Source organism: Eulemur rufifrons, chromosome 8 (assembly GCF_041146395.1).
Source record: "Eulemur rufifrons isolate Redbay chromosome 8, OSU_ERuf_1, whole genome shotgun sequence".
NCBI classification, from domain to species: Eukaryota; Metazoa; Chordata; class Mammalia; order Primates; family Lemuridae; genus Eulemur; species Eulemur rufifrons.
In genome coordinates, this window is record NC_090990.1 from 17,310,060 (window position 1) to 17,335,876 (window position 25,817).

A 25,817-nucleotide genomic window follows, 5' to 3' on the forward strand; every position below is an offset into this window, starting at 1 on the left:
TATGTGCTCTCACAGAAGGAAATCTGTGGTGTGTTCTTGAGTAAAAGAGCAAGCCAACAACTTCAGAACAATCTTTTTAAGCATACATGCCACATTTACAACACTGACGTCACACTGGGCCAATAAGCAAGTTTCAACAACTCTCGAAGGATGGAAACCATATGGGTCATTTTCTCTGACCACAAAGCAATTAAGCTAGAAAATAATAACTATAAGATAACTAGAAAAACCTCATGTTTGGAAAGTAGGAAACAGACTTTTAAAAAAACCCATGGGTTATACATCCTCTCATTTAATCCTCGTAACTATTCATAGGCAGACCCTCATTTTAGAAATGCAGGAACTGAGATTAAAAAGAGAATACAATTTGCTCAAATTTACCCAGTTGGCAGTAGTGGAGCCAGGACTCAAAACCAGGCTATATAACTCTAGAGCTTACGGCTTTATTGATTTCTTTCTTATGCTCCATCTCATGCAATTCATAGATCCTCCCACGGTCCCCAGCCTCAGTTGGATCTGGTGTTTCACCTCTTAGAAAGACCAGCTATTGAGAGGTGGAGATCCAGTCCCAGCCTGCTTTGGTGGCCCTGATCTTGGACCTATCATGTAGAGATGCATTTTCCTTTTGCTCTTGCCTTCTCTGGGGTCTCCTACTTGGACTGAGGTGAGAAGTCTTGAGTAGTGAGGAGGGGAGTTTCAGGATGATATTCCCAAATAGGTTTGAACTAGATCCCTAGGAAGACTTCCTTTCCTTTCCAACTTTTTTCCCCACATAGGCCCAAGTGGTACGTGAACATTGAAAGACAGAAGGAAAAGTCACTTCCAGATGGCTCCCCATCTTGTTCTAATGCAGATTTAATAGACAGAATATTCCAACGTAACCTTAGGCAAACATGAGTATTAACATCATTCATATTATAAATGAACAGAATGGAAATCCGGTCTGTATCCTGACTTACATTTGGGATGAGGGCCTCAGAGTCAGAAAACAACTAAAACACCCTGATTCTGAGCAAGTTGGAGGTTCCTAGTATCCGAAGTAAGAGGCAAGACCAAGGTGTTCCTAGACCTCTCCAGGAGCGGCCTCCTAGGTTTTAACTGACCAAACTACCATCCTCTTGTGGCAAGGGCCTGTACAAATGGCTGTTTGACACTGTTATTCTATCTCCCCCATCTTAACCTACTTGTGTTGTTTCCTGTCAAGATACATTTTTAGCAAAGCCCCAAAGATATTCAGAGCTTCTGAGATACCCCTTTGTACCCCAGCTTCTCTCTCTGTCCTGCAAGCCATGCTGTCTGCCCCCTGTGGGCTCACAAGTATAACTTAGTACTCACTAAGTAGCACTACATTTCATGTGATTGGAAGACTTGAAAATAAATAGAAAATCTGATAATGGTCCACATCCTAGCGAGCCACCTAGAGTGCTCACACTTCACCAAGGGGCCCTGGGGAGGCAGAGGGTGGAGAGGCAGGAAGAGACCGTACTGGGCTGGGCTAGAGTCCCCGAAGGGTGGGATTTTCGCTCCATCCTCTGGCTCCATCTCTTCCACTAAAGAGGCAACACTGGCCTGAGATGAGGGCGTTGGCTCGTTCAACCTGTAGGCTTCACAGGGCTCAGCTCCGGCCTGGGTCCCCCCAGTTCTGCCCCATTGCTAGTTTCCCATATCCTCGGGGTTCAAGTCCCAGAAAGTGAGTTCATCAATCAGTAAGTGATTCCAGTTCCAACGTGAGTTTAAGATCAACAAGTGCAAGATCAAAGTACCCAGTTCTCCAACCAACGGTGTGATTATATCCTCTTCATCTGTGAAAAAGCGTCATGTTGACCTTCCTGATAGGAGGTTTGAGGTGCCCCTGGGCAGCCCCAGATGGAAACTCAGCTCAAGTGACCTTTTACAAATGGCCAGCTGTGCCTACAGGCTGGACAGATGGTGTGGGGCCCCTGGCGTGAGCGACGGTCCAATGCCTTCAACGAGATTGTTCCATTGATCATAGTTCTCTTGCAGATCTGAATGGGAAAAAAAAACAGAAAAATTAGACAAATCATTGTAAGGTTAGGTCAAAGAGTAGCTATCAGGGATTTAGTGGGTCACCTAGAGAAAGCAGCACCTGGAATACCAAAGGGACTGGTTATGGTGGTTTTGATGGTGGTGGCAGTAATGACAACTACTATTTATCCAGTGCCTTTATACATGTGATTTATATTATAAATGACTTACTTAATCCATAACAACTCAGTAATGATAATAACAGAGGGTCACAATTATTGAAGGAGAATTAATCCTAGGGATTGTGCTAGAGGCTTTACGTTCAGTTTCGTTTAATTATCACAATATCCCTATAAGCTAAGTACTATTACTGGCCCTATACTATAGTTGAGGAAACTGAGGCTCAGGGAAGCTACCTGGGTCATGACAGCTGGTAAGCAGTAATGACAGAATTCAAACCCAGGTCAAAAAGGCAGAGAAAATGAAAAGTCTACTTCGAGGCTCAAGGAGGTTGCTAAGCAAGACGAGGACCCTGGTACCCCAGCCAGTGGATACAAATCCAGTGCCACCTCGGTGAAGGGCAGAAGCAACAGGGTGGCACTATCATAACACCAGATGTGACTCAAGAGGCAACCCTGGCATCATGGGCAGATGGGTCTAATTAGGTGGCAGGAACAGGCAGAAAGGGTCCAAGCCCTTGGGCTGAGGTTGTAGGGCACAGCTAAGCAGTCAAATGGTGTCCTTCCTCAGAACCAACAGACCCTGGGACAGAAGGCAGGGACCACTCTCATTCATCTTCGGATCCCCAGTGCCCTGACAAGAACCTGGTATGGAAAAGGTCCTCAACACATAAGTACTACAGAGTCTTTAATTCAAAAAATATTGGTCACACTCACTATGTGCCATACTCTGTTCTTGGAGCTAAAAATACCTCCACGAACAAAACAGAAATCCCCATCCTCACTGAGCTCATAGTCTAGTGGGCAGAGACAGAAGATAAACATGCGAAACTATACAGGATATGAAAAGGGGATAAGTGCTAAGGAAAAAAAAATAGAGTCAGATAAGGGAAGTGGTATTGGTGGCTGGGTGTGGGGTGAAGGGAGGAATGGAGGGTACAATGTGTGAAAAGGGTGGTCAGCTGGACAGGTGGCTCACACCTACAATCCCAGCACTTCGGGAGGCAGAGATGAGAGGACTGCTTGAGGCCAGGAGTTCAAGACCATCTTAGGCAACATAGCAAGGCCTAGTCTCTACAAAAAATAAACAAATTATCCAGGTGTATTGGTGCATGCCTATAGTCATAGCTACTCAGGAAGCTGAGGCAGGAGGATCACTTGAGCCCAGGAGTTTGAGGCTACAATGAGCTATGATCGTGCCAGCCTGGGTCACAAAGTGAGACTTTGTCTATAAAAAATAAATAAGTGAATAAATGAATAAATAAAAAGGATGGTCAGGGGGGCCTCACTGAGAAGGTGAGGTTTGAGCCAAGACTTGAAGGAGGTGGGAGGGAGCCATGCGACTATCTGGGAGGAACGCTGCAGGCCGAGGCAGCAGCGTGCCTGGAGCGCTGGAGGCTCACCTGCTGACAGTGAGGTGAGCTAAGGGAGGAGCAGTGGGAAAAGAGCCCTGGAGGGACTGAAGGGCCACATCACATAGGACAATGGATTCTGGCTTTGACTCTCAAGGAAACTGGGAGCTACTGGATAATTGTGAGTGGAAGAGTGAGAAAATCTGCCTTAACTTACTAAAAGGATTACTCTGGCTGCTCTATTAAGAAAATACCGGCCGGGTGCGGTGGCTCACGCCTGTAATCCTAGCACTCTGGGAGGCCGAGGTGGGAGGATTGCTCAAGGTCAGGAGTTTGAGACCAGCCTGAGCAAGAGCGAGACCCTGTCTCTACTAAAAAAATAGAAAGAAATAATCTGGAGAGCTAAAAATATATAGAAAAAATTAGCCGGGCATGGTGGCACATGCCTGTAGTCCCAGCTACTTGGGAGGCTGAGGCAGAAGGATTGCTTGAGCCCAGAAGTTTGAGGTTGCTGTGAGCTAGGCTAATGCCACGGCACTCTAGCCTGGGCAACAGAGCGAGACTGCCTCAAAATAAAAAAAATAAAAAAAAAATAAAAAAAAATAAAAAAGAAAATACCATTGGGGGAGGTGAGAGGGTGGCAGTTGGGGGACCAGTTAGAAAACTATTGCAGTAATTTGGGTGACAGATGACTTAGACAGGACGGTAGCTTTAGGGGTAGTGACAAGTAATTAGAGTCCATATGTATATATATATATTTTTTTTTTTTGGTATTTTTTTGGTTTTTTTGAGATAGGCTCTCACTCTCTCGCCTAGGCTGAAGTGCAGTACAACCTCATAATAATAGCTCAGTGCAACCTCAAACTCCTGGGCTCAAGCAATCCTCCCACCTCAGCCTCCCAGGTAGCTGGGACTACAAGTGTGACCACCATGCCTGGCTAATTAAAAAAAAAAAATTTTTTATTTTTATTTTTTTGTAGAGACAGAGTCTCACTATGTTGCCCAGGTTGGTCTCAAACTCCTGCCCTCAAACAATCCTCCTGCCTCGGTCTCCCAAAGTGCTGGGATTCCATGCGTGAGCTACCATGCCCAACCTTAGATTCCATGTGTGTTCTGAAGGCAGAGCCAATAGGCTTGTCTGACGGAATGATGGGAGGTGTGGGAGGAGAGACAAGGATGAAGACTTTGACCTGAGTAAGTGGAAGGATGGGGCTGCTATTAACGAAGCAGGGAAAGAACGCAATTGAAATGGGTTTCGTTTGCGATGTCCATTTTAGATGTGCAGGTAGAGACGCTGAGTAGGTAGCAGAGGGTTAGATAAAGCTAATGTTGGTGGCATTTGGTCCAGGAAAAGAGGTCCAAGCACTGAGCCCTGAAGGAGCAAAGCAGACGGAAGAGGAACAGGCACAGAGACGGGAGAAAACCCCGTGTGGTATCTCGGAAGGGAAGACGGGGACTCCCAGAGGCGGCGTTGGCAACTCCATCAGAAGCTGCTGCGGGTGCCAGGAAGACGAGCGCCGAGAACTGACTGTGGGAGCTGGCATTGCGAGGGGCTTGGGCAGAGCTAGGATAGAGCGGGGCGAAAGCCTGACTGGCAGGGAGTGAGAGAGAAGGCGGAGAGAGGGGTTAGAAAGAGTGAAGAGACATCCCTCTGGGCAGTTTTGCTGTGTCGGGAACACTGAAAGGATGGAACACTGAGGTCAAGAGAGATTTTTTTTTTAAAGATAAGAGAAACTTCAGCATGAAATGAGCCAGTAGAGAGGGAAGAACTGATGATCCAGAGTAAAGAGGAAAAATCGCTGGCGCAGTCACCTCAAGCAGAGAGCGGATGGACCGTGTGGAGGGCTGGTCCCAGTCTGACAGCTGTGGCAGGAACCCGGGTGACCCAGGTAACCCCAGGGAAAGCTGTCTACGCAGGAAGGGGAGACATAGGTGCTGGGAATTTCAGGAAGTGCTGGTGGCTTCCGTTTTCTCAGTAAAATGGGAGGCAAAGTTAACCAGCTGAGAGACAGGATAGGGAAGAGGTGTTAGAGGTTGAGGAGAGGAGAAGGTGTGGAACGGTCTTCCAGAGACTGGAGAGAAGATGGACAGGTGGAGACAGGAGCCGTATGTAGTTAATATTAAGGAAACACCAACCTTAACAGGAGATAACATCCCTGTATCAGCAGAACAAGCGCTCTCAGAGGAGTGAGAAGTTGAGCTGAGCCACACCCACAACCTATTTTAGTTTCCCATGTGACAATATATTATGTAGCCACCAACAAGCTTTTCTCTCTTTTTAAAGCTAATTATGGGCCAGGCGCAGTGGCTCACGCCTGTAATCCTAGCACTCTGGGAGGCTGAGGCAGGAGGATCGTTTGAGCTCAGCCTGAGCAACAGCAGGACGCCGTGTCAACTAAAAATAGAAAGCTGGGCACAGTGGTGCCCACGCCTAGTACCAGCTACTCGGGAGGCTGAGGCAGAGGGATCCTTGCTTGAGCCCAGGAGTTTGAGTTTGCAGCGACCTATCATGATGCTATAGCACTCTACCCAGAGTGACAGAGCAAGACTCTTTCTAAAAAATAAATAAATAAAATAAAATAAAAAATAAAGCTAATTATTGCTGGGTGTGGTGGCTCATGCCTGTAATTTCAGAACTTTGGAAGGCCAAGGCAGGAGGATGGCTTGAGGCCAGAAGTTCCAGACCAGCCTGGGCAATACAGCAAGACCCTGTCTCCACAAAAAATTAAAAAAATAATTAGCCGGTATGGTGGCACGTGCCTGTAGTCCCATCTACTCAGGAAGCCGAGGCAGGAGGATCACTTGAGCCCAGGAGTTCAAGGCTGCAGTGAGCTACAATCGTGCCACTGCACTCCAGCCTGAGTGACAGAGCGAGATCTGCCTCTTAAAAAAAAAAAAAAAGCTAATTAGGCCTTTTTTAAGACTCTCTTATCTCTTATCACCTGGATTACTGCAAGAGCCTGGTGCCTGAGCTCTCTGCCTCTTACTTGCCTCCACGTGAAGCTGGATTGCAAACACAAGCCTAATCATGACGTTCTCCTGCTTAGAACCCACCAAAGGCTGCTTATAGGCGTGGAATAAAATTCAAACTTACCTTAGCAAATACATGGGCTTTTACAGCTGGCTTTTGTCCACTTCTCTGTCTTTCAACAACTGACTATCCTGAGCCCCAGATATACTAAACAGTTTCCTAAAACTGACCGAGCCCACTTGAGCCTTTGTGCCTTCTGTTGAGAAGAGCCTTGTCCCTTCCATGCTTGTGAACCCTCCTCATCCTTTAACTTTTTTTTTTTTTTTTGTTTGTTTTTTTTTTTTGAGACAGAGTCTCACTCTGTTGCCCAGGCTAGAGTGAGTGCCGTGGCGTCAGCCTAGCTCACAGCAACCTCAAACTCCTGGGCTCAAGCGATCCTCCTGTCTCAGCCTCCCGAGTAGCTGGGACTACAGGCATGCACCACCATGCCCGGCTAATTTTTTCTATATATATTTTTAGCTGTCCATATAATTTCTTTCTATTTTTAGAGGTGGGGTCTCGCTCTTGCTCAGGCTGGTCTCGAACTCCTGAGCTCAAACGATCCGCCCACCTCGGCTTCCCAGAGAGCTAGGATTACAGGCGTGAGCCACCGCGCCCGGCCTCATCCTTTAACTTTTTTTTTTTTTTTTTTTTTTTAAGAAAGAGTCTCTGCAGGGCGCGGTGGCTCACGCCTGTAATCCTAGCACTCTGGGAGGCCGAGGCTGGTGGATCGCTTGAGGTCAGGAGTTCGAGACCAGCCTGAGCAAGAGTGAGACCTCGTCTCTACTAAAAAAATAGAAAGAAATGATCTGGCCAACTAAAAATATATATAGAAAAAATTAGCCGGGCATGGTGGTGCATGCCTGTAGTCCCAGCTACTCGGGAGGCTGAGGCAGGAGGATTGTTTGAGCCCAGGAGTTTGAGGTTGCTGTGAGCTAGGCTGATGCCACGGCACTCACTCTAGCCCGGGCAACAGAGTGAGACTCTGTCTCAAAAAAAAAAAAATAAAGAAAGAGTCTCACTCGGTTGCCCTGGCTAGAGTGCAGTGGCATCATCATAGCTCACTGCAACCGCAAACTTCTGGGCTCAAGTGATTCTCCTGCCTCAGCCTCCCAAGTAGCTGGGACTACAGGTGCATGCTACTATGCCCAGCTAATTTCTCTAGTTTTTATAGAGACAAGGTCTTACTTTTACACAGGCTGGTCTTGAACTCCAGGTCTCAAGCAATCCTCCCACCTCGGCCTTCCAGCATGCTAGGATTACAGGCATGAGCCACCCCGCCCAGCCCCTCCATTAAAATTAAAGGCAAGTATTGTCCAGGAAGCCTCCCCTTCCCTGGCTCTTTTTCTCCTCCTGTCAGAGCGCCTGTCCTCTGTGTCTTTCTAAAACTGAATGCATACTGTGGTCATGGAACTTATCACTCTGAATTGTCATCAGAGTCACTGACAGTATAGCATAGCAATTAAGCTTACGGGCTTTGGAACTGGAAAGCTTGGGTTGCATATTGGCTTTGCTGCTTAATAACCAGACAACCCTGAACAAATTACCTAAATTTTCTCCCATCCAAGTACTAACCAGGTCCCACCCTGCTTAGCTTTCAAGATCAGACAAGGTCAGGCATGTTCAGGGTAGTATGGCCATAGACAAATTACCTAAATTTTCTAAGCTCCAGTATCCTCATCTGTAAAATGGAGTTAATAATAAGAGTACATACTGAAAAGGACTGTCTCTAGAATTACACATAATACATTTAAAGCACTTAGCAGAAGGCTTGGCATAAAGTAAGTCTTCAACAACCTTCCATTTCCTCTTCTGCTGGTCTCTAGCAATCAATATTTTAGCTCAATAGGCACTGCTATTAAAGGAAGTCCAATCATGCTATTGTGGGCTACCCTGTCATCTTTAATCTTAAACTCTTACACGACATGGAGCCCAAGAGGAAACAGGGAAAGTGGGCTGAGGACCATGTAGTCAGGTGCCATTAACGTCTTAAGACATAGATCCATTCCCCTCCTACCAAGTGAGAAGAAAGATGCTCCAAGGTCTCTATTAACCCTCAGGTCTCCAAATCCAGGCTGGAATAATGGCTCATGATGTGCAAGATGAAAGGAATAGGTATAAATATGAAGATGCAAATTTAGGTTCAAAAAGTCAATACATTCATAATAGGACAGATATGTTTCAAAAGCACTCTCCCGCTGGGCATGGTCGTATGCCTGTAGCCCCAGCTACTCAAGAGGCTGAGGTGGGAGGATCTTTTGAACCCAGGAGTTTGAAGCTGTAATGTGCTATGATTGTGCCTGTGAATAGCTGCTGATTCCAACCTGGGTAACACAGTGAGACCCCATCTTAAAAAAAAAAAGCAAACTCAATCCAAATTTGTTGTGTACTTGTGGGAAATGTGAACGCACTCAGGTTAGAAGTCTCTTGTCCAGAGGACAGAGGTGACTGTCCCGCCATACCAGGCACTCTATCTAGCATGTCATGTTCAAGTCAGGACACCACACTTTGAAAGGGGCACCAACAAAAAGTGCATCCAAAGGAAGGGGATGACAAATAGCCACAAGGGGAACTGAACAGGGAATACGTGGAGGTACCATGGACATTTAGCCTAATGAACAGAATATTCAAAGAGGACATCACAGGGGACTTTACATATCTAAAGAGCTGCCAGGTGCCATCTGAGGCTTCTGTGGGTAGCTCTTGAGGGGTTAACCAGGGAAAGTGGTGGGAGAGTGACAAAGTATCAGCTCTTGCTCTTAGGCTAGAGTTAGGTCAAACCTTAGACATTCAGGCAAGCCCGGCTCCCTTCTGATGGAAAGTGTCCCGTGCACAGCACCCGCTGAGGGACCCACGCAGATGATGCTATCCTCCTCCATGCTCACTGGGTCAGGAAGGGATATCTGGTCAAGAGAGGTGGGCAGTGGGCTATGATGCGTTTCTGCAGGCACAGATGGGCTGATATAATGAAATTGTCTCTCTTGGGAATCTGGTCTGAGAAATCCAAAAAGCATACGGCAGCGAGCAACGGGAGGTGAAGATGAAAGGAAGCCACAGCGTGGAGGGAACAAGCCATGAGTGGTTCAAGCCAAGTGACGTGGTGAGGAAGTAGAAACTGAATAAACAGATGCTATCTGCAAGAGAAAAGACACAGAGCAGAAAGGAAACATGTAGAATGGAACAAAGAAAAAGAGAGATGTCAAGAGACAGAGGGACTGAGCCCGTGAGACAGACCGAGACAGAGAGGCCAGCCCTGAGAGCTACCCTGCTTATCTGGTTCCTATAACTCCGCACTTCCCACCTAGGCCAGGTGGACTCTAGAAACAAACGCCCCTTTCCTTGCTAGGGAAATTTGTGAACCCCAGTCTTTGTAAAGCTTAACTAGAATATCAACTCTTTTTTTTTTTTTCAGATGGAGGGAGGTTTCACTATATTGCTCAAGCTGGTCTTGAACTCCTGTGCTCAAGTGATCTTCCCACCTCAGCCTCCTGAGTAGCTAGGACTACAGGTATGTGCCACTGTGCCCGGCTAATAGAAAATCAACTGTTAAAACCATCCAAGTTTCCAGTGGTGGAGAGGGCCTAATCGTGTGGCAGGGAAGGCAAAAGAGGACATCTCCTTTGGGTGAAGGCTAGACCAGGGACCTCTGGAGGCCTTGCCCTTCAGCTAGTCTGTGGCTTATGATATCAGTCATAATCCATCCAAACTTTGTTTCTTTAAAACACTTCCATGGGCTGGGCGCGGTGGCTCACGCCTGTAATCCTAGCACTCTGGGAGGCCGAGGCGGGTGGATCGCTCAAGGTCAGGAGTTTGAGACCAGCCTGAGCAAGTGCGAGACCCCGTCTCTACTAAAAATAGAAAGAAATTGTCTGGCCAACTAAAATATATATAGAAAAAAATTAGCCAGGCATGGTGGCGCATGCCTGTAGTCCCAGCTACTCGGGAGGCTGAGGCGATAGGATCGCTTAAGCCCAGGAGTTTGAGGTTGCTGTGAGCTAGACTGATGCCACAGCACTCACTCTAGCCCGGGCAACAAAGCGAGACTCTGTCTCAAAAAACAAACAAACAAAAAAACCACTTCCATGATGTAGCCCAGTATCATCATAACCTCCCCCACAATGCAGGTAAGATGAGTGATAAAGAGTTTGGATTAGGACAGGGGTGGTGGAGTAGGGAGAAGTGAATGTTCCATGTACAGTACAGAAACCAAGGTTTAGAGAGGTTAAATGACTAGGCCAAGGTCACTCTGCTGGTAAGAGAGAGTCAGGGTCTCCACACTTTCAATTAAGTGTTTTTTTCCTATAATTCTATGTAACTCTCTCTCTCACTTAGGTTTTCCATTTGCCATAAATTTCTGGGGTCCCAGACCTGTTGGTGTAGACCACGGTGTTGCAGGGAACCCTAAGGGATCCCACAGCTGCCCCATGAACCCCAGTCCTCCCCTTACCCAGGTGCTTCTGCAGGAAGGCCAGCATGGCCCGCACCACAACCTCCTGCCCTTCGTAGGGGTCCAGGTTCCCACGGGTCTTAGTGGAGAAGAATTTACCGATCAAGTTGCCAGTCACAAAAGCAAAGTCAGTTTGACTCCGATGAACAGAACCACTAGAGGAAAAGAAAAACAATTGGTAGGGTCTGGAGGTGGGGCATAAAGGTATTTGTTAAGCACCTACTATGTACAAGGTGCTCTCCATGCATTATCACCCTTGATTTTCACAGCAACCTTGTGAGGGAAGTATTTCCGCCTCTGACAGAATCTAAGGAGAGAAATGTTCTGCCCAAGGTCACACAGGTAGCAGAGGGTGGAGCCAGGATTTGAACCCGAATGTGCCTGGCTTCAAAGCTGGCTCAAGCCCTAGAGAGACCACAATGTCCAACAGTGCGGGGGCAAAGGCTGAGCCAGCTGGAGCGGGGTGGCGAGGTCTGCAGCTCCTGTCATTCCTAGGTTATTATAACCTGTCACGCCCCGGCTTTTACCCAGTGACTTTTGCACTTTTACACAACATATTAGCTCCTTCTTCAGAACTGTACCACAGTGTAGACAGGGAAGAGGAACAACTTGCCTTTATTTAAATAATCAGAAAAGTGAGGGCAAATGCATGTAAAAGGGGATTTCTGGGTTAGATCTTAAGTCTTTTAACACTAAGTATATTTAATTTGCAGGCAGAAAGCTCACTAGGTTCACTTTGGGCTAAATCACTCATAATTATATTTGCTAGTTGATTCAATAAGGGAAAGAAAATCTAAATGCTAAAGTATTTGTCCACCTATCATGCAGAAAAACTGACTTTTAAAAAATGCATCATTTAAGGCATACAAATAATATATCGGATACTTGAGGATCTAGCAATTGTACACTGCCAGTAGTTAAATCCCCTTTGTGTACCCCCTCCTGCCTAGCCCCACCTTCCTTCCCTCCTGAACTCCACGGACCTGGGGAAAGGTCCAAGTCGTGCTCTGCTGCCACGAAATCAAACTGAAAGCGGAGGGGACAGCCTGGGCCAAGATGAGGGAGGGAGGGAGCCACCTTCCAGCAGACACCAGGCATTTAACAGCTCTGGATGTGGCATTTCAACTACCTGAGTGAAGGTTCATGGCACGCAGTCACTTGTCATTTTGCTGAAACAGGAGCTGGGATCCCTGAAGCCCGTGTGCTGTTAGGCTCGAGTGCAGGGCGGGGGCAAGTCAGTAAGAGCTCGGCTCTGCACCTGGAGCTCACCACAGCCTCCTACATACGGTGCAGTTTTGAAAGTCACTGAAAATGGTTTTACTCTGTGAAAAATGGCTCCCAAAAGACAACCAACCAATGGTGCTGGTGATGCAAGCAAAGAAAATGTGGTTTCTCTTGGCCAGAATATAGATAGTTCATGGGAAAAAACATAAGTTAGCGTGATCTGTGGATTTAGGTCTCTAAAGGTCTCTGAAGGTCTCTAAAAATCTATCTGGTGAATGTCAAAGGTCTACTGTATCCACACTGTTCAGAAGACCCAATAAAATTCCCAAATGAGGCCAGCGATCTCTGGAACCCACCCAGACCCACACCCTTTCCTCTCCAACACACAATTCTACAATACCCCTTTCCCAGAAAGCACCAGGTAAGTCATGTCATAAAGTCACATAAACTACTGAAGAAATCACTGTAGGTGGAGCTGAGTGGAGAAGAGGGACAGATAGGAAATTCTAAAGGAATTAATATTCTGACATTCAGAAGTATTCTGTTATTCTATTAATGGATAGAAAGTTCTGGATATTCCAGAAGAAATTAAGGGAGCCACAGCTGAGTAGAAAATGGAGAGGACACTGGGATTATGACCTCGGGGTTTACTCACAGGACAGTGATGATCCTGGACTGTTCATGCTGGGCACATATCTTCTTCATCAAATTGACACTCTCCACTGTCTGGAATGTCTCAGTATTGATAAAGAACACAGGGCCTCGGGCACTGGGGTAAAAGTTACGTTCCAGAGGAAACATCCAAGCATCTAGAGCCACAGCACACCTGGAACAGGACCAGACATTTGGAACTGCCACATAGAAACCCAGGAAGAATAGTCAGGGCAGGCGAGAATGGCCAGAGTTCTTCCCTCTGGTGGGCTAAAGGCTCAGAAAGCTGGTTAGGATCTTGGATAGGGATCACTTTTACCTGTCACCAAAGATCCTTCTAGATTTTAAACTCTCTAAGAGTAAGGACCAGATCTCCTCCTTCTCCTGGATCTACTCTCAGGTGACTGACTCAGGTTCCAAAGAATGGCATTTCATTCATTTAATCATTCATTCAGCATTTGCTGAGCACAGGGCTTCAGATACAGAAATAAATGACAAGAGTTCTTGCTCTCAAGGAGCTCCTAGTCCAGCAGGAAGACAGACTAGACAAGGTAACAAAATAATTAAGTTCAGTGCCCTGATTGCACAGGTGTTATGTGAGATCAGGAAAAGCCTCGTCGCTGCCAAGAGCAAAACTATGTCATAAAGGCAAAACTATGACCCTAAGCTTCAGTCATCTCCCATGTCCCAACCTCCGAAATGCTTCTCCCCTCTTCTCCATCTCAGTAAGGAGCAATCCTTTTCCACTCAAATAATAGATACATAAATGAAAAACATGATTTCTTCTTTCCTTCACCTCATACATCACCAAGTCCTGAAAACTGCAAGACATACTGACTTCATTCACTTGGCCCCATCCTGATGCAATTCCGTGATCTCTCACCTGACTCTGAAACCGCCTCCCTCTAGCCTCCAAGTTTTCAGTCTTGTCCTGCTACAATCCATTCCTCACATAGTAGCCAGAGGGATCTTTTAAAATGTAAGTAAGATTGATTTTTCTTTGCTTAAAATCCTTCAATGGTTTCTCATCATATTTAGAACAAAATCTAAACTTCCCGACCCTGGCCAAAGGCCCTGTGATCTGGCCCCTGCTTAGCTCTCTGATCATATCTTAAGTCACCCCCCGACCCCCACACCAACACAGCAAGCTTCCCTCCACTTCAGGGACTTTGCACGAGCTGTTCCTGCAGCTGGAATGATCTTCAAGACCTTTACGTGCCTTGCTTCTTTGCCTTTCCAGTCTTGGCTTAAGTCACTTTCCCTGAGAAGTCTCCAGATACTCTAACATACTAGCGTGTTTTATTTTCTTCATTTCACTTGGTGATGGGGATTTTATTATCTGTTGGCTTGTTTACTAGTCCGTCTCCTCCCACAATCACATAATTCCATGAACTCAGAGATCCTGTTTTCTCGTTCCCTACAAACAGGGCCTAGAACAAATTACTTGTGTAACAAATACTTGCTGAATGAATGGATAGTATGTGGGGCTAACAGCAGCAGCATCACCTGGAAACTCACCGAAATTGGGTCTCCTTGGCCAAAGCCAGAATAGCTGTGGCCCCCCCAAATGAATGTCCCATCACAGCCACGCGGCTCATATCGATGCTGCCCTGAGGAAAATGGAGAACTTAGCCAAGTCAGAAACTTGGGGCTGCTTTTTTAGGAATTCATCAGGGGTAAGAGGAAGAAATAGGGAAGCAATGAGGCCAAAGGCACAACAGAGTGGGTGAGCCCACCAAAACCACACTATTAAGAACCTCTTCACTACTGGAGAGCAGCCGGTCAGGCAATCCTTACACTGAACAGCCTTCTGCAGGCAGGAGTTCTGAGAACCATGTTTCTCATCTTTATTTTTGTAATCTTGTCACCTAACAACACCTGGACTGGGGTAGCCATTCAAATATCTATGAATAAATAAATGGATAGACTGGGCACAGTGGCTCAGCCCTTAATCCCAGTGCTTTGGGGTGCTGAGGTGGGAGGGTGGCTTGAGGCCAGGAGTTCAAGACTAGCCTGGGCTACATAGTGAGACCCCTGTCTCTACAAAAAATTTTTAAAAATTAGCTGGGCCTGGTGGTGTGCACCTATAGTCCTAACTAAGACCACGTGAATGCAATCCAGCCTGAGCAATAGAGCAAGACCCTATCTCTAAATAAATAGATAGATAGATAGAAATTGTCAGATCCCACACTGACTCATCAGTCTATAAGCATGTCACAAATAAGAGCTGCCTCCAACCTAGAACCCCTGCCTCATAAATCGGTCCGAGGGGATGACACGTGGGCCGAGCTGAGGGTAAAGTGGGGGAGCTCCTGCTGCCCGTCCACTTTGCTCTGGAGCAAGGACTGCTTATGTGGAAATGAACTCAGGCTCTACTTCCTCTCTGGATATCTGTCCTGATTTTTATTCAAAGCCCAGAGGAAGAGAGAGTGAGCCTGCGCGCTCTAACATGCTCTGCAAGGATCTATTTCTGCTTGTCCCCAGAAGCCTCGGGGCTTGGTTATATAAAAAGCCACTGGAGCTGCCGGCTAAGGGGCTTGGGAACTTTTTCCAGGCCTTGCTGCCCGGCCGGCCTCTACTCTGAACCCTGCTCTCTTTGCTCCCCAGTTTCTATCCCAAGGCTTTAAATTAATACCTAAATTTTCCCCCTTCGCTCAGTACCTTCAGATCAACAGCTTGGTTGGACGGCCTCGTCACCTTTTTTATTTTATAGGTGACTATATTCTTATACCACTCCCACCTATGCCATTTTTTTTCCACATGGCTGCCCACTTCTTACCCCCAAACAGGTAACAGTTTCTTACATGTCCTTGTAGAGATTGCTTACGCATACATAAACAAACATGAATATATACTCTCCCTTCTTTTTACGTAAGTAGTTCTGTTTCTTACTTTTTAACATAACAATATTAGTACATAAAGAACTTCCTCATCCTTTTTTACAGCTACATTTAATTTCACCGTGATATAGACAGCTAGCTAATCACCAAATCTGTTCTTTATCTTCCTGCACACACAGCTTGACTATTGCCCAACAGTCAGATGTGGCCTTGTGACTGAGTCCTAGTCAAAAGAATGTGAGCAAAAGTGACATCTCTACCTCTAGGCCCGGTCCATAAAAACTCTCTTGTACAAACCTCCACACCCTTTCCTGTTCCATTGGCTTAAGGTAAACGGCAGATTAATGAAAGAGGGTGGAGCCACAGACGAAAGGAGCCTAGATCCCTGGGTTACCTCTTGCTCAGGAGTGCTCATTTTGGACTTTATGTAGGAGAGAAATATTTCTTCTGTACCTGAATTTTTATCACAGCACCATTCACAATTGCAAAGATATGGAATCAACCTAAGTGCCCATCAACTGATTAGTGGATAAAGAAAATGTTGTATATATTAATATAAACCATGGAGTACTACTCAGTCATAAAAAGGAATGAAATAATGTCTTTTGCAGCAACTTGGATGCAACTGGAGACCATTATCCTAAGTGAAGTATCTCAGGAATGGAAAAACAAATACCCTGTGTTCTCACTTATAAGTGGGAGCTAAACAAGGGATGTATACGGTCATAAAGTGGTGTACTGGACATTGAAAACTAAGAAGGGGGAGTGTGTGGGGGACTGAGGGATAAACAGCTACCTATCAGGTACAATGTACACTATATTCTGGTGAGCAGTACACTGAAAGCCCTGACTTTAGCATGATACAATCCATCCATGTAAAAAGAAAACACTTGTACCCCCCAAATTTTTTTGAAATAATAATTTTTAGGAACCCTTAAAACAGGGCCCATAGGCTAAATCTGGCCCACTGCCCTTTTTGTAAGACTTGCAAGTCAAGAATGATTTTTACATTTTTAAATGCTTCAAAAAAAAAATCAAAAGAATACTTTGTGACACATGGAAATTACATGTAATTCAAATTTAGTGTCCACCAATAAAGTTTTATTGCAGCACCAAAAAAAAAGAAACATATTTGTATTGTATGAAGCCACTGAGATATGAGGTTTACATGCTTTAGCGATTTACCATTAACCAACACTGTTCCATAATTGATTTTTTTTTTCTTTTTTTGAGACAGAGTCTTACTCTGTTGCCCAGGCTAGAGTGCCGTGGCGTCAGCCTAGCTCACAGCAACCTCAAACTCCTGGGCTCAAGCAATCCTCCTGCCTCAGCCTCCCAAGTAGCTGGGACTACAGGCATGCGCCACCATGCCCGGCTAATTTTTTCTACATACATTTTTAGTTGTCCATATAATTTCTTTCTATTTTTAGTAGAGACAGGGTCTCGCTCTTGCTCAAGCTGGTCTCGAACTCCTGAGCTCAAATGATCCACCCGCCTCAGCCTCCCAGAGTGCTAGGATTACAGGTGTAAGCCACCGCGCCCGGCCCTCCATAATTTATTAAACAGGTTCCCTTATTGGTAAGCATTTAAGTTACTATCAATTTTTTGCTATTATAACAATACTGGAATGAATAGTACTGTATATCCATCATGCTGCATGTGCGTATTTGTGGGATAAATTCCCAAAACAAAACTGGAAATGGCTTGGTCAAATAACGTGCATTTGTACCGTTGACAGCTATTGCCAAATGCCCTCCATGGGGCAATCTGTACTCTCACCAGCAAGGTAGGAGAATATCTACTTCCCCACAGCTTTGGCAACAGAGTGACTAATCCTTAGATCTTACTCAATCTGATAGATGAAAATTCACTTAGCTTTTTTATGCTGTGTTTCTCCCAAAAGACTGCCTCTTAACTAACTCAACTGTACTGCAGCCTGCCGTTCCCCATCCTGTCTCAGGCTCACAGGCATTCAGGCCTGGATTGAGTGCCCAGGGTCCCCTCCTAGTCTGGTGGGGGTTGATGACACAAACACCTACTGCAGTTGGTAAAGCAATCTAGACTCCAGGGTCTAGCTTACCTACTGGCCATGTAGGCAGATGCTTCTCCTTGGAGGACATTCCCAAACTCTTTAAAAGATATTTTCTAAAGCAGCTTTGAGGCACACAGCACAGGCTTTAGGATCAAAAAGCCCCAGTTTAAAGTCTGACTCTACGACTTACTTAGCTCAGTTATCTTGGGTAGACACTTAATCTTTTTGATCCTTGGTTTCTTTCTATACAAAGAGGTAATAATGCCTATTTCATAAATTTGTGTGAGGAGCTCTTATCATAGTAAGTACTCATAAAGCAGTAATATATATGTACATATTATATATACACACACACATACACACACACACCATTCTTACTCAGACAATAGAATATTACATGGCTACTAAAAATCATGCCATACAGGAGGATCACTTGAGCCCAGGAATTTGAGTCCAGCCTGAGCAACATAGTGAGACCTCATCTCTAAAATAATTTTTTTAATTTTAAAAATAATGCCATAGAAAAATATTAATTAGCATGAGACAGTACTTATACCATTATGATAAGTGAAAAAAGGCCATAAAATAGCTTATATATCATTTTGTTTTTAAATAATATATACATATATTAAGGCATTTTATCAAAAAAATTTTTAGAGATGGGGTCTCACTGTGTTGCCCAGGCTGGCGTTGAACTCCTAGGCTCAAGTGATCCTCCCACCAAGCCTCCCTAGTAGCTGAGACCATAGGCATGTGCCACTGTGCCCAGCTTCTTAATGTATTTTAAAAGAACTGGGAGGAAAAAAATCAAATGTTTCATTTTTCTTCATGCTTTTGTGTGATTTCTTGGTTCTCTGAACAGAGCCTGAGCTACTTTTGAAATTAGGGGAAAAAAGATTAGGTGGGAGTGGGGGGTAGAGAATGTACCTTCATAGGCACCAAATTCCATAGCCAGGAAGGTTGCACATCCTTCTGGGAGGGTTCTCGAGATTCCCTCAAAGGAAGGGATTCGCCTGCAGTAGACACAGACTGTTTGCCACTCAGTAGCCCTTCCTTTGAGGAATGAAGCACCTCTCCTTTATCCATTGGCCCTGGTGGGGCCATCAATCCCAACGCAGAAGTGGGTATATAACCTAGGCAGGCCAACCAGAATACGCTCTCCCTCTGAACCAAGGACTGGTCCAGAAGGGGCATGTGACCCAAGTCAGGCCACAGCCTTCCCAGATTAGTAGAAGCTAACAAGTCTCTTTTCTTTTTAAATCTGGAGCTGTGGGGTGGGCGTGGTGGCTCACGCCTGTAATCCCAGCACTTTGGGAGGCCGAGGCAGGAGGATCACTTGAGGACAAGAGTTCAAGACCAGCCTATGAGCAACATAGTGAGACTCCCATCTCTACAGAAATTTAAATCTGGAGCTGTAAATTGACACGCAGGCTTGAGCTGCTAGCAACCATCTTTCTTGCCTAAAGGTCTGGTGAGAATGAAGCCCAGAGAAACTGAGGCAGGAGAAAGGAGAAAAGAGGGCCAGAGCTTTGATGATAATGTCTGAGACCCTGGATCTGACTACACTGGCCTAAAGTCTACCTTTGGTCTTCCTAGTTACATAAGCCAATATATTCTCTTTTGGTTTAAGCTAGTGAGTTAGGTTTCTGCTACTTGTGACCAAGAAAGTCCTGATGAATAAGTGGGCTCTGGGTCATACCAGTTGCTGCCATACCTTCAAGGTCATCAGATCCAACCCACCAGGCAAGATGTTGAGGACGGTCTGCCCAGCAGCGGCCTTTTGCAAGATTCTCAACACCCGCACGCACTCGCTTACCCGCTGATGCACCTGCAACAGACAGTCCCAGTGGGAGCTAGAACATTCCTTACCACCCAGTGAGAATCTCACTCACCTGCAGAACCAAGGAAGAATGCAGGGATAGTTTGCCCACCCACATCTCAGCAAGCACTGTGGGCCCCATGTCCTGAGAAAGGCTCACGTAAGCACTGCCTAATGGCATAATGGAATCAGCCCTACTGTTCACACTCTACCTACCCGCCCACAGGGTTGTCAGGAGGATCCCATGAGATGATGTATGTGAAAGCACGTTGAACACAAAAGGAATTAAGAGTCTTCTCATTAGCCACCCAGTACTGGATTCTACCTGTCCGTTTATAGCACACAGCTATCATTTTTGTCTGCCTAGCACTTGTACCCTCCCCACCCCCTGCTTCTCCTGTTAACCTTTCCTTTTGAAGACTGCCCTCCCTCTACCCCCAAATCTAACAATGTATTTCTGGTGGGAACTTCCCACTTTGGTACTTCTCCTCAGGCCAGGGATCCCTCTCCAGGATTTTTCAAACTGCAGCTTGACACCTGGGTGGGGGAACTGGGGGAAGCAACTCGAAAACAGCCCTGTTCTCTCAGATGATGAGGCTGACCATATGCAAGCTCAGCGCTGTCAAGGGCTGTGGTTCTAACCTCAAAAAGTGATTCCGTTTGCACAGAGACAGAGACGAGAGTGAAGAGCAAGGCCTGGTGGCATTCGAGCCTGGTTCCAGTGGTCTTGCTCTTCCTACAGTCTACTTATATGAGCCAATCAATCCCCTTTCGCACCTAAGCAAGCTCAAGTTCGGTTTCTGTCACTGGCAATTGTAGGAGTCCTAATTAAGGTCCCATTCATTCGCACTGATGTGGCAAACTCAGACCCACTATGGTTGAGATTTCGAGGCAGAGGGTTAGTTAAATTCTTGCTTAGTGAGTACAGTATAGAGAGGATAGGCTTATTAACTACGTCTCCCCAACTGGCATAAGCTTACCTGGGGATTCCGAACATGGAATTCCTTCTCCCCTTTCTCAACTCGACGGTAAGGGATCCATTCCTCCTCCAGCGACTCGTTGGTGGGCTGGTTCTCCTCTGGGGCCTGCTTGCAGAAATAGGTGGTTGCAGCTGACTGGTCCCTGAAATATACATGTCATCAGAGAGAAACCAGAAGACACTTTAGAGCTTATTTCTCCCTTTACCAACTCCTCCCTCTCAGCCAAGACACTCTGGATTGCCCGCAGGCCAGTAGGGAAGGATATCTGGTGGCATGCATAGGAGAGTAGAAAAACACGGATTTTAGAGACAGATGTGGGTTTGAATCCCAACTCGGCTGTGTCACTTTTGGCAAGTTATTTAACACCTTTGAACCTTGGTTTTCTCTTCCTTAAAATGGGAATATTACCTGCCTTGCATGGTTGTTGGGAGAATTAGAAATAATATATTGGTAGGAAACTAGCCTATATATATCCTAGCTCACTGCAGGTACCCAATTCATGACAGTTCATTATGACTGTCATCCCTCACCTGTGCTCCGGCACGGCAACCACAAAGCCACGGGAGGCCAGCTCCATGCAGAAGGCTGAATACAACGTCCTAGAGATGAACAGGGGGAGAGGAGATCAAAAGAACAGCCCAGCCTTCTCCCACGATCCAACTATGCTCTGCTAGCAGCCAGCTCAAAAGACTGACTGGAGCAGGTTCATGGGGGGCAGCCCTCCTCCAGGTGCTCTCTCCAGCCAGCCGCCAGGAAGTGCCTGCAAATCAATCACGGTGTCTTCCGACCCCATACAAACACCGAGTCAGCTCAGCCCCATGCCCCAAACATAGTTTGGCTACTTCAATTGCATTTTTATTGTCTATATATTGTACGTCTCCCCAGTTTAGTTGATAAGCTCCTTGAGGACAGAGACTCCGGCTATTTTTTTAATATGCAACTCATCTGTGATTTTTTGGTCCATCTGCCAACTTTCTAGGAAAAAAAAAGGAATATGGGAGACACTGCTAATTGCCTACTCCAAACATTTATTTTTCCCTTCTTCAGTAACAGACTAGTATTTGCAGCTGAAGCCACTGTCATGCCATCAACATACTGCATTTCCCCGCCTCCCTTGCAGCCAGGTTTGCCTGTGTGGTTAAGTTCTAGCCCAGCATGGTCCAACAAAAATATAATGCTACCCTCATAAGTAATTTAAAACTTTCTAGTAGATATCTTTTAAAAAACAAAAAGAGGACGAATTCGTGCAGGGACTCCAAGGAAGGACTGTAACCATGGGTGCAAAAGCGAGATACCCGCTTCCCAGTCCCTTCATCCTGCTATCCCCTTAGGAAGATCAAAGTGCCTTTTAGCCCGAGTATGGCCCTAAGTGACTTCGTCACACCTTCATGAGGTCACAAGCAGTCACTAGCTCAGAGAGGTGAGGCGAGTTCTGAGTGAAAGAAACCCGGCGGGGCAGAGGCCAAGAAGAGGTTGGACTGTGTCCTGCATGTTCCTAACACGGAGGATTTTGTACCTACTTTCATGTCCGAAATGGCTGCATCCCGTTGTCTCTGCTGCTCAGAATTTTTCCAGAGACAGAACCTTGCCTGTTTCCTCACAAACCCACACTATGGCAGCCTGATTAATGCAGATGGCCATGGTGAAGTGTGGACCGATTGGAATGATATGTCCAAGTTTTTTCAGTATGGATGGAGATGCACTACTAATGAGAATTCCTATTCGAACCGTACCCTGATGGGCAACTGGAACCAAGAAAGATATGACCTAAGGAATATTGTGCAGCCCAAACCCTTGCCTTCCCAGTTTGGGCACTACTTTGAAACAACATATGATGCAAGCTACAACAACAAAATGCCACTTTCAACCCATAGATTTAAGCGAGAGCCTCACTGGTTCCCAGGACATCAACCTGAACTGGATCCTCCTCGATACAAATGCACAGAAAAGTCAACTTATATGAGTAGCTATTCAAAACCTCAAATTAGGCATTACCCTGCATGTGTATGGGATCCTAATATTGACCAGTTTCAGGGCCCAGGATTCTAAGAAAGAAAAAGAAGCTTCATATTTCCAGAGTAGAATGTATTAGGAAGTTATTCTAAGCATAACTAAAAATTTAGCTCACTGTAACACTATTTCACTCTCTGAATAAATAAAACAAAAAACACACACACAAAAAAAAAAAGAAACAGGTGAAATTAACTTTAATAATATATTTTATTTAACCCATTATAGCTAAAATATTATAACTGCAATATATTATCAATTTTAACATTAATAAAATATTTTATTACATTCTTTTTTAAAAACATGAAGTCTTTGAAATTGGTGTGTATTTTAACAACACTCACAGTGTATCTCAGTTTGGGCCAGCCACAGTTCAAGTGTTCGACAGCCACATGTAGCTAGAAGATACTACTATGGAGAGAGGGAGCAGCTCTACTCAATGAGATATAAGCAGTTGTGTCATATAGAACTTTCAGGAAATGTCCTTAAAATGAAGAGTGCTCCCTTCCTATTGTCTGGAGGGTGGATGTAATGGCTAGAACTACAGCAGCTACCCTGGGTCATGACATACCCTTAGAAATGGAAGCCACCCATGGCAGATCAAGATTTTAAAAGAAGTTGGCCAGGTGCGGTGGCTCACGCCTGTAATCCTAGCACTTGGGAGGCCGAGGCAGGCAGATCGTTTGAGCTCAGGAGCTTGAAACCAGCCTGAGTAAGAGCGAGACCCCGTCTCTACTAAACAATAGAAAGAAATTAGCTGGACAACTAAAAAATATATATATAAAAAATTAGCCGGGCATGAGCACATGCCTGTAGTCCCAGCTACTCGGCTGAGGCAAAAGGATTGCTTGAGCCCAGGAGTTTGAGGTTGCTGTGAGCTAGGCTGACGCCACGACACTGTAGCCAGGGTGACAGAGCGAGACTCTGCCTCAAAAAAAAAAAAGATTTTAAAAGAAGTCTAGTTCTCTGATAAGTTCATGGAACTACCATATCAACCCTAACTGTCACCCCCTAGCTCTCTTTATCTGAGAGGGAAAAAAACTTTTTGTCATGTTTAAGTCACTATATTTGGGGGTTTTCTGTTAAATACAACTTGCCCAAATCTTAATTGACACAGGAAGGTCAGTTTTTTAAGTTTCTTTTCACCTTCTCCCACTTTTCCAGGGGAGGCAATGAACTGGATTGAAGGGCCAGAGAGATATCTGACCCCTTCCCAGTTCTAACTGTGTGACCTGGGGAAGGTCTGCCTTTCAGAGCCTGTTCGCTCATCTGAAATATATGCATCTCCTCCTGCCTACCTCACAGGGCTCTGTGGGAACCAAATGTGACAATGGCATCGCTAACCTTTAGGTAGTATTTAAATGCACATATTCTTCCCTGGGACAGAAAGTCGTAGGTCTATGACCCATAGGAAGAATTTCAGAGCCCAAATTAACCACAGACACACCAAGAGGAAACAACATCCCTTACTCTCCCTTCCCTTTTTCTTGGTACTTTACTCTGGTTAATGAAGAATATAATTAGCTCACCCAGACCTAATGAAGTGTGAAGCCTCAATTCAGATTCTTAAACCCAAAAGACCACCTCCAAAGTCATGTGCTCACCTGCTCTCTCTGTAAATGCCTGTGAGCTTAAGAGAGAATGTTCCTTAGCTTCTTTTCCCTGCTAGACTATAATTTTCCTGAAGTCAGGAGCTGTATCTTCTTCAATATTGAAAGTCCAACCCTGGCACAGCCCTAGCACATAGCAGGTACTCAATTTACTGACTATGAAAGCAACATGAAACACCACCTACTTGCCCTTCTAGCCGCATCTCCACATCTACTCTCCACTTCCTGCCATAGGCTATAGCTCTGTGAATTTACACTTGGCTCTTCTAGCGGATGCAACTTCCTTGATTTATTCATGTCTATACGTTCCACCTTCCTCTCTTGCCAAGGGGCTGGCACAGAGCATGTGCTCCACAGATGTCTGGTGAACGAATGAGAACACAGCCCTTGTATTTACTCAGTAAACACTTACTGGGGAACCACTACTTTCCAGGCACTGTCCTAGGCACTGGAGCAACAGAAGACAGGTCTCTGCCTTCATGGAGCTTACAATCTAGTTGGGAAGACAGACATTAGAGAATAAGTACACAAACAATTAATTCATTACAATTATGTTGAATACTGAGAAGTACAGACTGTCCTATGAAAGCATATGACTGGAAAAGTTAATCTAACATAATATGGGGGTCAGGATGCGTTTCCCTAAAACAGTGGCATCTAAATTGAGACCTTAAAGGTAATTTGGAATTAGCTAGGCAAAAGCGAGAGTGGGGACAGGAAAAGAAGAGCAGAACAGTGAATACTCCAGACAAAGGGAACAGCCACAAAGCAGAGAACAGATGAGGACCTCAAGGCAGGAAATAATACAGTGCCTTTAACTAAGTGAAAGGAGGTCAGTCTGTCCGGAGAGCTGGAATGGGGCAAGTAGCAAGAAACGAGGCTGGAAACTTTGTCTTGGACCTGTATCCAGGTATGACCAGGAAAAGAACTGAATTAAGTTCAAAGAGCTATTAAAAGCTTTATCCACTGCACTCCAGCCTGGGTAACACAGCAAGACGTCGTCTCTTAAAAAAAAAAAAAAATTAAAAAACTTTAAAAGTTTTAAGTAGGGCAGGGACATTCATTCATTCATTCAACAAATATTTATTGAGTACCTATTATATACCTGGCACTGTTCTAGGTGCTGGAATGATAAGATCATAGTTGGTTTTAAAATAGATCTCCCTGGCTACAGTGTGGACAATGGTTTGGGGGCTGGGGAGGAAAAAATAGATGCCTTTGAGATGTGTAACATTCTGGGACATAAATTAGACATGTATGCAGATGGATGAACAGACAGAACACTCACAAGCTTAAATAGGAACACAAGTACTACAGTTATTAAGCTATACAAAACACCAACGTATAGAAATCAGAATTCATGGGAAGGATTTTGAATGGACACTGAATTATGAAACTTAGGGCAAGGTTTCCCAAAGTCTGGTAAAAGATTCTACAGTTTACCATCACTATATCCCTCTATGTAGAAAAAGAAAGAGGGGAAGTGACATAGGTGTACACCCAGTAGGTGCCAATAGAACTGAATCCTCACACACCACCCTATGGGAGCGGCATCTCCATCTGACAGGTGATGAAATTGAGGCTCAGAGGGTTATACAACTTTCCCAAGCTCACACAGAGCACAAGTGGTGTGGCTGAGATTTGTAGGTTAGGCTGGTAGCTCCATGAGTGCAGGGA

The 25,817-nt window shown here is 45.3% G+C and overlaps 2 protein-coding genes across 2 annotated transcripts in view; one reads left to right on the forward strand and one right to left on the reverse strand.

Moving 5' to 3' along the window:
• Positions 1-229: 229 nt before the first annotated feature.
• The window catches only part of PAFAH2 (platelet activating factor acetylhydrolase 2), a 34,415-nt gene continuing 8,827 nt past the window's right edge, over positions 230-25,817 (reverse strand). The window contains exons 5-11 of the mRNA XM_069477483.1: positions 21,051-21,119; positions 20,521-20,662; positions 19,436-19,549; positions 14,368-14,459; positions 12,854-13,024; positions 10,975-11,129; positions 230-2,006 (exon numbers count right to left, since the gene is read on the reverse strand). Coding sequence (XP_069333584.1) covers positions 1,912-2,006; positions 10,975-11,129; positions 12,854-13,024; positions 14,368-14,459; positions 19,436-19,549; positions 20,521-20,662; positions 21,051-21,119 — 838 coding nt within the window. The 3' untranslated portion in view covers positions 230-1,911. The remainder of the gene's footprint in view (positions 2,007-10,974; positions 11,130-12,853; positions 13,025-14,367; positions 14,460-19,435; positions 19,550-20,520; positions 20,663-21,050; positions 21,120-25,817) is intronic.
• Positions 21,821-22,556, forward strand: LOC138389250 (cilia- and flagella-associated protein 68-like). Its single transcript, XM_069477482.1, has 2 exons — positions 21,821-22,325; positions 22,393-22,556. Exons 1-2 carry the CDS (start codon positions 22,045-22,047, stop codon positions 22,481-22,483), a joined length of 372 nt encoding a protein of 123 aa, XP_069333583.1. The 5' UTR covers positions 21,821-22,044; the 3' UTR covers positions 22,484-22,556.